The sequence below is a fragment of the Lepus europaeus genome, chromosome 9 (assembly GCF_033115175.1).
Source record: "Lepus europaeus isolate LE1 chromosome 9, mLepTim1.pri, whole genome shotgun sequence".
In the NCBI taxonomy this organism is placed as follows: Eukaryota; Metazoa; Chordata; class Mammalia; order Lagomorpha; family Leporidae; genus Lepus; species Lepus europaeus.
This window is the reverse complement of record NC_084835.1, coordinates 8,613,307-8,628,372: the sequence shown is the minus strand read 5'-3', so window position 1 is coordinate 8,628,372 and position 15,066 is coordinate 8,613,307. Positions and strand designations below refer to the sequence as shown.

Genomic DNA, 15,066 nt, shown 5'->3' with positions numbered 1-15,066 from the left:
TCTAACCATCTAGAAGAGCTCTGAGCTGTACAATAACCACGGTATTCTTGAGAGTTTGCACACTGACTTTTTGAGAATCAGGAAAGCAAATCTTTCAAAAATATGATTCTCCCCTGCCTGTATTACCAACAGCACAGCACAGTGATCGAAACAGCCTGGTGTCACACTGGCCAACCTACATCCCAGCCTTTCCACTGAGCAACAGTGTGAATCCTGGCTACTTGGTTACCGTTACCATGCCTCAGTTTCCCCACCAAAAATGGGACTAACAGCAGGAGTAGGGAGCATTTGGTCTATCAGTTAACATGCCTGTTAACACTCTGGGAGACAGGCTGATAGCTCAAGTAGTTAGGCTCAGTGCCCGTGCTGTGGCGTAGAAGGTTAAGCGTCCACCTGCAGTGCCGGAACCCCATAGGGTGCAGGTTTGAGTCTCGGCTGCTCCATGTCCTATCCAGCTCCCTACTAATGGCCTGAGAAAGCAGGGAGCTGGGCCTCTGCACCCATGTGGGAGACCTGGAAGAAGTTCCTGGCTTCGGCCTGGCCCAGCTCTGGCTGTCACAGCCATTTGAGGAGTGACCCAGAGGATGGAAGATACCCCTCTATTTCTCTCTCTCTCTCTTTCTGCCTTTCAAATTAATAAATAAATTTAAAACAAGTAATTAGGCTCCTGCCACCCTGTGGGACACCTGGACTGTTTCCAGTTCCCAGCATCAGATACTTGGGAAGCAAACCACAAAATGGGATTTATTCTCTGTCTCTGCCTCTCATATACATTTGTTTTTAAGTGTCAGTAATAACAGTTATTTCCTAATAGGTTTGCTAAGGTCCAGAGTTACATGAATTGATATTTGTAAAGTGTTAGAATGGGACCTGGCACAGAGAGAGCACTATGGAAAGCGCTTGGAAAATGCAATAAATCTCGGCACATGAGCGGCACAGCCAGGTGTGGCTTAACTATTGGACACCCAACCGCAGAGTCAGGGCCAGAGAGAGAATCTGAAGGCGCCATGTTCTCTTCCTTCTTCCTTCCTTCCTTTCTTTTCTCTCTTCTTCTTTTTTAAATCATTGACTATGAGGCCAGTGCTGTGGTGTAGTAGCCTAAGCCTCCACCTGCATTGCCAGCATCCCATCTGGGCACCGGTTCTAGTCCTGGCTGCTCCTCTTCCGATCCAGCTCTCTGCTATGGCCTGGGAAAGCAGTAGAGGATGGCCCAAATCCTTGGGCCCCTGCGCCTGCCTGGGAGACCTGGAAGAAGCTCCTGGCTTTGGATCGGCCCAGCTCCAGCTGTTGCAGCCATCTGGGGAGTGAACCAGCGGATGGAAGGCCTCTCTCTCCCTCTGTCTGAGACTCTGCTTCTCAAGTAAACAAATCAATCTTTAAAAATAAATAAGTAAACAGATCATTGACTCTGTTTTTGAAATTAAATTAAATTTTGTCCTGCTTGTCCAGTCCACACCGGGCTGATTTTTCTCTGGGATGCAGCACACATAATGTGTTCCACATGCGGACTACAAGAACGCCCAGGGCCCCAAGAACGCCCAGGGCCCCAAGAACGCCAGGGCCCCGCTGAAACAAACAGCAGCAGCCTGCTCAGATGTCTTCTCTCAGGAAAGCATGGTACACCGTGAGCGCTCAGAGAACCCTATCGCATTTTAAAAGCTCATGTGGTCAGGACCAACCCTCCCACCGGGGATAAATAAAAAATTTAGACAAAGTGTGAACACTTTTGCTTGGCAGCAGCAGAGCTACCGAGAGAGGGAAGAATGGCCGAGCCCAGACCTGTGAGCCCAGAGGAGCCCACGAGGTGAACCTGACATAGTGAAGGGGAGCTTCCCCTCCGGTGGCTGCTGACCACTGACAGAGCGGAACACTGGACTCATGGCAAACAGCCCAGGATTTGCACTGGGCCCTGGGGCCACGTTCTCAGAGTAAGGGAGGACCAGAAACAGAGCGGCCCGCCCTGCGTCACGGTGTTCGAGGGCTGCCGGGGCACTCGGTCCAGCAGCCTGAAGAACAGAACGTCAGCCTCGTCACCTGCACGATTTTCCGTGTGGAATGTCTAGCACTCAGCCAGAAATAGCCACGCACACTCAGGCAAGCGGGGAAATTCAAATGCTAACTGGATGTGTGACGGTATGAAGGAACCACCTCAGGTTTTTAAAGTAAACATAGCAGAGCTTCAGACCAAAGGATACATTTTTATAAATAAAATGCTATGCTTGGGATTTGCTTTCAAACAAGCCAGTGCGAGGAGAAACAAAGTGTGGATAGCAGTATAGATAACTGATGACCGACCACGTGTTAGTAACTGCTAAGGCTGACGCGTGCACGCGCGCGCACACACACACACACTAACTTAATATATGTTACAGATATATATAGACTTGTAATATTTATATGACTTTTTCCATAATAAGAAATTAAAGAAAAACAACAGGCGTATAAACAGACAAGACATGACTGAAAGCCAAGAAATACAAGGACAATAGGAAAATACCCATGGGAGACCCAGATAATGGAGATAACTGATAAGGACTTACTAAAGAGACACGACCAAATGTTTTCAAAGAATCAAAAAGACCAAAATTACAATTTTAGTAGAGAACAGCAAATGTAGAAAACAAGATTAAATGAAAATTACAGACGTAACATATACAATGCAATTTAAAACTTGATTAATGGTTTTAACACATATAAGTATTAGATACACAAGAGAGAAAAACTAGCAGACCAGAAGATATGCCAAAAGCAAACCACCATAGTGAAGTGAGCAGAGACAAACTGACTGAAAACACACATGTATACTTATTTTATACATGTCATATATATAATAAATCATGTAAATATAAATTCATAATATTTATATGAATTTTTCTACAATAAAAATGAAACAAAAATAATAACAGGCCCCAGAGGACATAAGACATGACTAAAAGCCAAGAACAATAAGAACAACAGGAAAAGGCCATGGGAATGGGGGTGGGCGTCGGGCACAGCGGCTGGGCGGCTGTTGGGATGTCTGCATCCCATCTGGGAGATCTGCTGCGAGTCCCAGCTCCTCCACTTCTGATGCACCCTGGGAGGCAGATGATGGCTCAAGCACTCCTGCTGTCCATGTTAGAGACGCACATTGTATTCAGGGTTCCTGGTTTAGCATGGCCAGCCTTTGCTTTTGTGAGTATTTTGAGAGTAAACATATGGATAAAAGACCTCTGTCTGCGTCTGTCTCTCCGCCTTGCAAATAAAACTAAACTCAATTAAAATTTAAAAAAAAAAAAAAAACACAACAGAAAATAACATGAACACCACACAGGTTGATTCTAACCAGCACGCAACTGAAGCCTGAAGAAGAAAGGAGGGAGAGAGAACAGGGCAGACGCGGTGCTTTCGGAGGACGGCTGAACACGGTCCACTCGGATGGACAGCATCGAGCTGTGCACACTCGGCACAAGGACTGGAGGAGGCACAGCACAGACTGCTGAAAACCATGGCCGTGAGCTACTCCCAAAAGGCTACTGGGAGGAGGGCAGGAGGGCAAAAGCAAATTGCTTCAGGGAAGCAGCCGTGAGACCAACCCCCGATTTTTCGACGAGTCCAAAGGCGGCCGGATGCACGGCACTCGACTCTCAGAGCGCTAGAGGAAAATTACTCTCCATCTACACTCCGATCAAACAGGGGGAAACTGCTGTCAGACACAAAGACAGTTACAGAGAAACAAAGACTGAAATAATCTGCCGCTAGTATTTGTCAAGGAAATACCAAGGGGATTGTCCAGGAGGAAGGAAAATGCCCTGTGGGTTGACAACTCACAGATCTGGAAAGAAACGAAAAGTAACAAAATCAGAAAGTGCTAGAAACCAAGTGAATACCGACAGACCATGTGAAAGTGAAGGTAACTCTGGAGTCTAAAATACAGAGAGGAATTTCAGAAGAAATGTGTGGGCATTGGTGGTGGCCTCCCCATGGTCCATCTCTTCTTCTGTCTTCTCACAGCAGTTTTCAGAGAGGTGCCGTGTCATGTTCCCCCACTCCCAGTGTTCTTTGTTACTCTTCCTGGAAATCGATGGTTGTGTCTTTCTGGAAAGTTCTTTAAAGGAAGCAGACTTGGAGTCGGCATTTAGCCTCACAGTGAAGAGGCTGGCACCCCCTATCAGAGAACCTGGGTTTGATCCCCAACTCCAGCTCTTGACTCCAGTTTCCTGCTAATGTAAATCCTGGGAAGCAGTGGTGATGGCTCAAGTAACTGGGTTCCTGCTGTGCACGTGAGAGATGTCCTGGCTCCCAGCTTCAGCCCTAGCCACTGTAGCCATCTGAGGAGTGAACTAGTGGATAGGGTATCTCTCTCTCTCCTCTTTCTCTGCCTCTCAAATAATAAATAATTTTTTTAAGAAGGAGGGAAGGAGGCAGACTCAACTGGCCACACCTTTGATCTGTTGGTCATTATTTTCTTCTCAACTGGAACACAGATGCAACAAAGGAGGCACAGCAGCCACCTCGTGACCGCGCTCATAAGAAAGCTAAGAGCGGATGAGTGGACACTAAGAAGGAACTCAGGCCCTGGAAGGCAGACAGAGCTTCCGTACCAGTCCTGGACTGCCTGCCTCTAAACTTCCAGCAAACGAGATAGAGCCTCAGGTGTGAGGTCACTGGAGATTCCTCTCTGAGACACCCTGAACACATTTCTAATATGCTGATTCAAGGACTGCCTGACCAAAGTTCAGGATCAAGAACATCCACACTGTCTAAGAGAACAAACACAGGAAAGTCCTAAAGCTACCACCGACCTTTTCCTACTTCCTGTTATGAGCTGCTAAGTAACCCTAGGAGGATTCAGCTCCGGGAGGACGCGGAGCTGGAGCCTGAGGGACCCCGTGGGAAGTTCCTTCAGGCCCAAGAAGCAGACCAGGATTTCTTAGTCATATTTTTCTGAGGACAAACAAGAGCGCTAAAACCCCCGGAGGCCTCTGAGGAAGGACCACGGGGGACACAGCTCTGCAGCCACCCCCACACGCATCCTCCGTGTAACCGCAGTCTCTGAGCAGCAAACTCACCCTTCCGGATGCTGTAGGACAGAAACCATCAACTCCACGGCCAGTGCTCCGGCAAGCATGGCCAGGCCCGGGCGACTCACGGTGCACTGCTGGTCCAAGGTCCGGTCGCGGGTAGACTGCGAGAGACAATCAGCGGTGTGTGCAGGGAGTTCCAGGCCACGCACTTCCAGCCTCCAACCCCCAGCCCTGACAGAGCTGTGCTGGGTAACCAGATGCTCAGGGTCAGCAAAGCAGATCCAGCTGCAGACAGAGTCACTGCTTGGGAGGGTGAAGACAGAGCACCGAGTGGACATTTAGCCTAGCAGCTGAGATGCCTGCATCCACGTCAGGAGTGTCTGGGGCTGAGTCCCGGCTCTGTTCTGGATTCCAGCTACCTGCTAATGCACACCCGGCACACAGCAGGTCCTACCTCAAGGACCTGGGTTCCTGCCATCCAGGTGAGAGACCTGGCTTTTGTCTAGCCCAGCCCTGGGGAGGGAGCCAGTGGACAGGAGTACATACTCTCTTACATAAATAAAATTTTCGGGATGTATGTATGTATTTATTTATTTGAAAATCAGAGTGATTGAAAGAAAAAGACAGGGAGGTCTTCCACCTGCTAGTTTACTCCCTAAATGGCTGCCCGAGGCTGAGTCAGCAGCCAGAAACTCCACCTGGGTCTCCCTTGTGGGCGGTAGGAACTCAAGTACCTGAGCCGTCACCGCTGCCTCCCCGCACATAAACGGCAAGCCAGACTGGAAGCAGAGCAGCTGGGACTTGAAATGGCACTCTGACATGGGAGGCAAGCATCTTAGTGGTGGCCTAACCCTCTGCGCCACTACACCTGCCCCAGTGAACAAACACTTTTTAAAAAGGTAAACAAAATATAGAACTTAGGTAACTAAAGGAGACAACATTCTAAAAAGGTTTAGCAGTTTAAGCAGGTACCAGACTGGGGACTGGCAACCAAAAAGGAGGGCTGAGCTGCTCACGGGCTCCTTCGCTGACTCAGCTCCTCTGTGCCTGCTAGTTCAGACACAGAGGCAGAGGAGGAGCCGCGATCCCACTGGTGCAAAGGATTCTGCCTGCCACCCTCAGCTGGGCCTCAACTCAGCAACGAGAATTTCTACCTGCAGTCCTGGCTTCCTGTGTGCCTCTCACCACCCTGAAAGGGTTCAGAGCTCCAAACCCAAGCCTTCACTGGGTCAACTTAAGAGACTGTAACATTCTGATTCTGGGAAAATTTAGGGGTTGATGGGATGACTTTGACTTTCATGAACGGATGTGACTCTGTTGCAACAGCCTCATCCTACTTGTTGGCAACAAAGAAATAACAGGGCCAGCTGTGTTCCTGCCCCGACCCACCAAGAGGGGGTACACATGCCCCCAGCTTCTCTCTATGGACAGGATATAAAAGCCAATCATTCACAAGGGTTTGGTTTATTAAGGAACACATTTTAAAAGGAGGAGACAATGGAGGGGAGGGTACGACGTCTCTGCTTCCCTGGAAACTGTTCTCTGTTCTGATAAACGCCCACTCCTGCGGACTGACACGAGGGGTGCCATGAAAGCCAGAGGCCGCCCACCCGCTCAGCGTGGCCTTGCTCTCTCTCCCGCCGGACCACCGTGTGCTGAGCTGGCAGGCAAGAGTGCCTCCCCCTCTGCCGTGCTGCCAGGTAAAACACCAGATGCAGAGTCCCAGCAGAGTTCCACCGCGTGGTGCACTGCTCGGGACACACTTACACCACAGAACTGCTCCACATCCACCTGGAACACACAGTGCTCCTGCTTGCTCAGGCTCCCGCGTCCATGCCCCACTCCCTTTGTGCAGGGCAATGGTGTGAAGGGGCCTAAGAGACCTCCTGGGAATGCGCCATGGGGTGCGTCAGGGCCTGAGTGCAACCTGGGTCTTTAGACTCCTAAGGTGCACTGCGTTCTTCTCCAGCCACGCCCTGAGACAATGCCAAGCGCTATCAGGAGCCAGTCGGCGCTGGTTCCTCGCCAGGCTTTCCACAGCAGTGGTGTGCAGCTGTGTAGCTGACAGGGCCAATCCAAGCTCACAGCGGGATGACAACATTCTACCTGACCCCGCCCCAGTTGTTGTTTTTTGTTTTTTGTTTTTTTTTTTTTGATAGGCAGAGTTAGACAGTGAGAGAGAGACAGAAATCAAGGTCCTCCTTTTTCCGTTGGTTCACCCCCCAAGTGGCCACCACAGCCGGCGCACTGCGCCGATGCAAAGCCAGGAGCCAGGTGCTTCTCCTGGTCTCCCATGCGGGTGCAGGGCCCAAGCACTTGGGCCATCCTCCACTGCACTCCCGGGCCACAGCAGAGAGCCGGACTGGAGGAGGAGCAACTGGGACAGGATCCAGTGCCCCAACCGTAACTCTTTGTTAAAAGCCAGCATCTGAAGAGTCACGAACAAAAGTGCCCAAGATGGTCACAGGAAACATTAGGAACTACAAAGAAATCCACTCACGTCTCCCGGGGCCACCACGTCGTTGCAGAAGTAGCAGCCGAGCTTATACCCAGGGATGTTGGCAAACAGGGATGAGCCCAGCAGGTCTGCAGGCCCCCCCGGGTGACTGGGACACAAGTCCCCAGCCCCCTGCTGCTTCGGTCTCTTCAGGCCATGCCTCATGACCACAAAGGTGTCAAACCCCAGGGCAGCGTTGATGACCAGCTGTGGGGTCGAGGAACAAAAGGACAAGGTTAGCAGACATCTGACTCTAAGCCACGTCTAATTTACTACTGGGTCAACTTTCCAAATTATTTTTTGCCTATGAGCACGATCAGATGCTGAAAGCTAATGATGGTAAAAGCCAGCCAACACTGACGGCTTATTAGGCTCCAAAGATGTGACAAGTGATTGACATAAACTGTCTTTTTAATTTTATTTAAAACTCTCTACAAACGTTTCCCATTTCCAGTGAAGATTCTGAAAGTCAGAGAGGTTACTTCTGCAGCCCGCCTAAGGGCTTGCAGCTGACAGAGACAGGAGCGGCAGACCCCATCTCCACCGTTCTCAGACCCTGCCATGTCCAGAGACCTTTCTCCATAACTGCTTTATTGAAATAAAATCCACCCTCCACACAGATTTATAAGGACTAGTTTTTCCATTTATAGCATAAGAAATTTTCTTTGTTGTAAATTAACTTATTTTCCTAAAATTCTGACCACATAAAGTTTAATAAGTAAAGAAAAGAAAAACCACACTAGAAAACAGAAAACTTGCAACCCACACCTGGACGCGCACCACGATGAGGTGACCCGCTCAGCACTGCTGACCCTCCGCGTCCTCGGGGACCACACAGGCTGAGTGCAGCAAAGCCGCACCTCCACCTGAGCGCAGGTGCCTTCTGCCGTGGGGACTCAGAGGGCTCGTAGGAAACCTCAGCAGCAGGCGGCAGCCATTAGACTGCGCCACACGTGCGAGTCTGAGTGGAAGCCCTTTGGCTCCACGCCACGAGGCTGCACGCTGGGGGGGGGGGGGGGGGGAGGGGGCGGGGACACGTGTCCCTTCGGGGTGGTGGGGCATACAGACACGATCAGAGCCGCGCACCCCGCAGCCCACTCTCTACCTTCCTCTTGCTTGCAGCGATGACGGTAGGCAGCCACCGGCTCTCCCTGGTGTCCATGAGCAGGAAGACGACATCGTGGTTCCCGATGAGCTGCTCCAGCTGCTCCACGTCGCTGCGGGCCTGCTCCAGGGTGACGCTGGAGAAGTTCACTGGATGTCCAGGCATGGGGATACTCATGTTGTACCCTCTGGCATTCTGGGAAAACACGTGCACTCCCATGTACCAACGCTGTACTAGACAGCAACAGAAGCAGCAACTGCGGTCATCGGAGCAAGGGCACCTTGCTAGCATCACACAGCGGATGGTGCATGCGCCAGCCTGAGCCAAGCAGCCATTAGGAGAGGATTTCGGTGACGCCAAGACTGAAGCATAAATACGCAGTACCAGCCCTGACTTTCCCACTAATAAAGTAAGTGGTCCCTGCCCACTTAGCTTTGATAACTTAAAGGAATCTATACTTGCTAAAGTTTCGGCCTGGAAGCTGACAGAGGGGCCCTCTTGAGAGGGGACTGCACTCCAAGGGCTTGGATACAGGGAGCTCCGACGCAGCCGTTTCCCATCCTGGCTGAGCGTCAGAACCGTTTGGACAGTTTCACGATTCCTGGCACCCAGGCTTCCCTGCAGACCACTGTAACTGCAATCCCCGAGAGCGGCTGTGGGCATGGACATTGTCCAGACCTCCCCAGCTGATCCAAAGGTACAGTGAGGGTGAGGGACAACGAGCATCAAGTGCCATATGCAGACCTTGCACGTCCACGTCCACATACTCTGAACTCTGCATGGTGCCCATGAACGCCTGCACACGTCCACCAAGACACAGGCCCCAGAGCGTGCTCTTGTGTCCCTCCCCAGCCAATCCCCATCACCTGACAACCCTGCTCTGACTATTCTAGAACTCAGTGAAATCAAATCCTAGAATATTCACTCATTTGCATGTCTTGTGCTCGGCACAGGCTGTGCAGATCCATGCACACACTTAAGTGTCAACAGCAACAGCGCACTCCCAACAGCGCATCCCTTTTCCTTTGCCTGACTGTTGCACAATTTTTTACTACTCATTCCTCCACTGACAGCGATTTATTTCCAGATTTGGGCCATCATGAATAAGGCTGCAACGGCCATCTCGGCGTAAGTATTTAGTGTGTATATGCTTTCATTTCTCCTAGGGAGATACCTGGAGGCACAATTTCTGGGTCACTGGGGAGGTGTACTTTCTGTCTCCTGGTTGTTTCAACCGCAAAGTGTGAGAGCTGGGAGAGTCCCACAGCCTGACGGCGTTTAGCACTGTCGGTCCCCTCAATCTCAGCTGTTTTAGGAGCCGTCGCGATCTACCTGCATGGTTTTAATTGATAGTTCCCTGATGAGTGCCGATGCTGGCACTTCCATGAATTCACTGCCACTCCTCGATCTTCACTCCCCTTACAGGATAGTTGGTCTGTCTCTCTTCTTCTTCCTGAGTGGTGGGAGTTTATGTATGCTGGTTAAAAGCTGCTTGCCAAAAACATGTACTGCGAATGTTTTCCCATTCACTTAATGGCATCTGTTGAGATGGCAAACTTTCACGTTTTGGCAAAGTGTCAGTATTCACTGGTCCTAGGAAATCTTCACCTCTCCCAAGACCCTAAGATGCTTTCTTCTAGAAGGCTCTGTCTTAGAATCTTAGTCCTTGGCTTTCTGAGCCGTCACTTAAGGGTTCTCTTGACAGTCCCGCCAGGGTGTTTCTGCTTTTCTCTGGTGCATAGGGACTGCAGCATCATGGGTCTTTGTGAGCTCCCTGGAGGTGCTTCCAGCCCACCTGACAGAGCTGTGCTGTGCACGTGTGCAGCTGGTTATCTGGCCGAAGATTCAAGGTGCTGCCCGTGAGTTTCCTGGGACCCCCTTCTCTGCACAGCACCCCCAGGTCTGGCACGACACCCTGCAGATTCTGGCCAATGTAGCAGCTCTGAACTCTCATCATCTTCTCAGTTCACCAAGACCAAGCTCCTCCAGGAATCTGGCGTGGGCCAGGAAGTGCCCGCGGGTGCTAACCTGGGACAAACATTCCTTCTTTCCTGTCCACTTGAGACCAAAGCCTTTCACTGCCTATTGCTCATTGCCTACAACTTCGGATGTACTTTATCCAGGTGCGTAACTGTTCATGGTTGGGGAGCTAGCCCAGCATCAGCTATTCATTAATGTCGGAAGCAGGTGCCTGAAGTTGGGTTTTAAAACCTCGAGTGTGGCTCCATAATCCTACATTTTATTGCCTCACCATAAAAAAAAAAAGGTTCCCTCAAACAGTCATTTCATTCATAAATGATCAGCTGTTTTCTTATTCTGCTAACTCAGCCTCAGCCTTGGGTTCTGCATTCACAGCAGAGCAGTTCTTTTCAGGTAACTGCACTGGAGTGCTTTTAAAGGGAGCTGGGCTCCCTGCTAATGTGCTTGGGAAAGCAGTAGAAGATGGCCCCAGTACGTGGGCCCCTGTACCCGCATGGGAGACCCAGAAGAAAATTCTGGCTCCTGGCTTCTGATTGGCTCAGCTCTGATCGTTGAAGTCATTTGGGGAGTGAACCAGGAGATGGTAGACCTTTCTCTCTCTACCTGTCTCTACCTCTCTCTGTAACTCTGTCTTTTGCATAAATAAAAAGGAGGGGCCTGCACTGTGGTTTAGTGGGTAAAGTTGCTGCCTGCAGTGCTAGCATCCTGTATGGGTGCAGGTTCAAGTGCTGGCTGCTCCACTTCTGATCCAGCTCTCTGCTATGCCCTGGGAAAGCAGTAGAGGATGGTCCAAGTCCTTGGGCCCCTGCACCTGTGTGGGAGACCTGGAAGAAGCTCCTGGCTCTGGATCAGCGCAACTCCAGCCGTTGTGGCCATGTGGGGAGGAAACCAGCAGATGGAAGACCTCTCCCTCTCCCTCTCTCTCTCTCTCTCTCTCTCCCTCTCCCTCTCCCTCTCCTTCTCTCTGTGTAACTCTGACTTTCAAGTAAATAAATAAATCTTAAAAAAAAAAAAAATCAATGTGACGCGTGCATTCTGGAGTGGAAGAGAGGAGCCCAGCCAGGAACGTCAGGCAGACAGGAATCAAGAGTCTCTCAGGAGCTGGCCTCTGAGCTACTGCAAGGTCTGTGGCCACAACATGCTTAGCGAGGGTCAAGTGTTTTGAAGCAAAGCCAAAAGCTTGACTTTGTGGTTCTGAGGGAGTGCTAATGGCTGTCCAGCTCAGCTGTGCAAACGAAACCACTCTGACCCCTGAAGTCTGTCTCCCAGGGGAGGCTGCATGGAGGGTTCTCGAGACCTTCTGGGACATTTCTTTGAACTTTCCTGTGAATACATTATTTCAAAATTAGAAATTAAAAGAAGTCTATCATCCAATTATATTTTTTCTAAGACAAATGTCACAAGACTTCAAGCAGGAAGATTAGGAGTTTGCAATAACTGAACAAGAAAAGCACAATTTACATAATCTTGCTTTATAATAGAATCAATCTTTCTAACTTCCACTCAATTAGAAAATGTGTGTGGGGAATCTGCATCGCGCACATCGCCCACTTATCTGGCTTGAAACACCCTTCCTAGCCCTGGCCTGTGCCCAGCTCTCTGCTCTTTGGCTCCTCTTTCCACCTCTTCTCCTAATAAATTCCTTGAGGGCTCAGGGCCAGTGTCACTTCCTCAACAAAGCTCCCCGGCAGCCCAGGCCTGCATACGCCCGCTATCAGACACTTCCTCAGCACCTTACAGTTACTGGAATTAAACAACGAATCCACACTACTCGCTGTGTACCTCCTCAACGAGCATGAGCTCTCAGAGGGCAGAGCCATGGAGGCCACATTCACCAGGCCCAGCTTTTGTCCTGTGGCCTGGCCTAAGGAAGACAGTGAAGAAACACCTGTTGAATGAAAATACTAGGGGCTGGTGCTGCGGCGTAGGTTAAGCCTCCATCTCTGTCACCGGCATCCCATGTGGGCACTAGTTCGAGTCCTGGCTGATCCACTTCTCCTCCAGCTCCCTGCTAATGACCCAGGAAAGCAGTGGAAGATGGCCCAAGTCCTTGGGCCCCTGAAACCACATGGAAGACCCGGAGGGGGCTCCTAGGTCCTGGCTTTGTATTGGCCCAGCTTTGGCCATTGCAGCCATTTGGGGAATGAACTAGTAGATGAAGACCTCTCTCTCTGTCTCTCTCTCTCTTCTCTGACTGTAACTCTGTCTCTCAAACAAGTAAGTACAGTCTTAAAAAAAAAAAAAAAAAAAGAAAAAGAAAGGACTAAATGAAATCAAACAGAAGGAAAACCCCTTAAGCCTGGATAGCAGTTAGTTCAACAGTTTCACAAGCATCTCTCACGAATTTCACGGACTACACTAGGACTTCGGTGAGTTCTTCACAATACCTATTATTAAATATAGACAAAGCATGAGGGATAAAAGCATACCAGACTTGACTCCCGGCCTCAGGACTTAATAATTCCTTAGGGAAAACGGAGGCACGTCATGTGAGTGCAAAGGAACAGGCTCGACCCTGGTGGACTGAAGTTTCCTTGAAAACTTGCACTTGACCTCGCTGGCCCAGCAAGATGTGACCTCTGCTTTCCTTTCAGTCCCCATGACCTCCACGCTTTAGCCATCCTCGTCTCCCCTGAGCTCCACAAAGTACCACCTCAGGAGCCGCACACAGCTCCGTCACCCTGAGTCCAGCTCACGCCCACCCCTGTCTCAGGATCTTCCCGGCTTCCCTCCTGGTCAAGGCCAGGCCTACCTCTGACACCTTCTCTTGGCAACTGAGCTCCTGCCCCACGCAGCTGCCACAACTGTTAAGTACTTGTAGGAACTGAGCAAACACGTTAATGAGTAAGTAACAGAAAAACTGAATGAATACATTCAGTGAACTTCACTGGGCCACAGACAACGGCACAATGTGGAAAAGCAAAAACTGTGTGTAACTAATAAACGCCAGAACTCAGATTCAAAGCTGGGTCTGTCTGCGATTCAGGGGAGTTCAGGCCAGCGTTGTGTCACCTGTGACGCTGACATCCAAAATGAGCTCTGGTTCAAGTCCTGCCTGCTCCACTTCCAACCCAGCTCCCTGCTGATGTGCCTGGGAAAGCTGCGGAAAACGACCCAACTGTTTGGATCCCTCTCATCCAGATGGAAGACTGGGAAGGAGCTCCTAACTCCTGGCTTTGGTCTCACCTCGACCTGGCTATTGCAGCCATTTGGGGGAGTGAATTAGTGAATAGAAGATCTCTCTCTCTCTCTAACTCTGTATTTCAAATAAATAAAATAAATATTAAAAAAATTTTTTTCAAGGGGAGTTTGTAATATTCTCCAGTGACAGACTAATTATTCTCTCAACTGTATCTCTCCTCCCTCGAGCTGACGTTGACGGCCATGCCCTTTGTCACACGACTCTACAGCACCTCCCCCAGGACAGCAGAGTACACTAACAAACTACGCTGACTTGGGTGTGGCCCTAGATTAGCTCTGGTCACGGAAACCGAGGACACTGCACTGTGCCATGGTGGAGCTGGAACCTGAACAGCCATGAAAATCGCCAGCCCTTTTAAGCGTCCACCTTCTATGGTAAGAACAGCAGGTCCCTGACGAATGCTCTTCCCTAGGCACAGACAATGACACAATGACAGACAGAACAGACCAGAATCTGACAAAAAGGCTGGAGTCAGCCTAGCCCTGCGGCTGAAGCACAGCCAACCCACACACCCATGAGTGTGAAGCAAACGTTTGACATTGGAAGCCACGGAGATGTGGGGATTGTGTGATAGGCAATGTTGTTGCCACAGAGACCTAAGGTGCCTGCCCAATGACAGGACTGATTTATTCTTATTTCTTTAGGCATCCAGGACACGGCTGGGTGCAGAATGGACACTCCATCAGTACTGATGAATAAACCCAACACATGACGTGCCTCAGGGACAAAAGGTGAGCTGGACAACACTGCTTCTAAAGCAAAGCCTTCTCAATGTATGGGAGCCATGCTGGGCCACGGGAGAGGAGCTGGGGCAGGCTGGCGCTTGGCGAGGTCTTGGAGCCTCTTCTGGCGCTTCCAACAGAAGCAGGTGGTTCTGAGATGCTTCAGCTGCCTCCTGTCAGATAGACTGACGGAGCACTCAGAATGCAAATTTCCTTTTGCTGGATGACCTCAAAACAAACCCTCAACATACTGAATGCAATGAACTGAACGACTTCTCTCTCATTATTTTGGAATTTCTGAAGTAAATGACATAACTCAAAAAATAAACAGCAGCTGGAGCAAAAATTTAAACTTACATCCATCCAGTCTTTCTCCTGTGCAGAGACTTGCATTTAATTTAATTTCATAGAACTGTACTAATCAACAACCAAGTGCTCTGCTCTGCAGGACAATGTAACAACATCCAGCCGCGGCACCACAGTTCCCTTCGGGCCGTGCAGGACATCAAAACCCACAGGTGCCAAGATCTCACAGCACAACCTCATACAACACG

At 50.1% G+C, this 15,066-nt stretch overlaps 1 protein-coding gene across 4 annotated transcripts in view; it reads right to left on the bottom strand.

Moving 5' to 3' along the window:
- Positions 1-15,066, bottom strand: part of ATG7 (autophagy related 7) — a 223,500-nt gene that overhangs the window by 137,194 nt on the left and 71,240 nt on the right. For all 4 annotated transcript variants that reach the window (XM_062200455.1, XM_062200456.1, XM_062200454.1 and 1 more), the window contains 3 exons: positions 8,609-8,803; positions 7,507-7,710; positions 5,052-5,167 (listed from right to left, as the gene is read on the bottom strand). In XM_062200455.1, the coding sequence (XP_062056439.1) occupies positions 5,052-5,167; positions 7,507-7,710; positions 8,609-8,803 (515 nt within the window). The remainder of the gene's footprint in view (positions 1-5,051; positions 5,168-7,506; positions 7,711-8,608; positions 8,804-15,066) is intronic.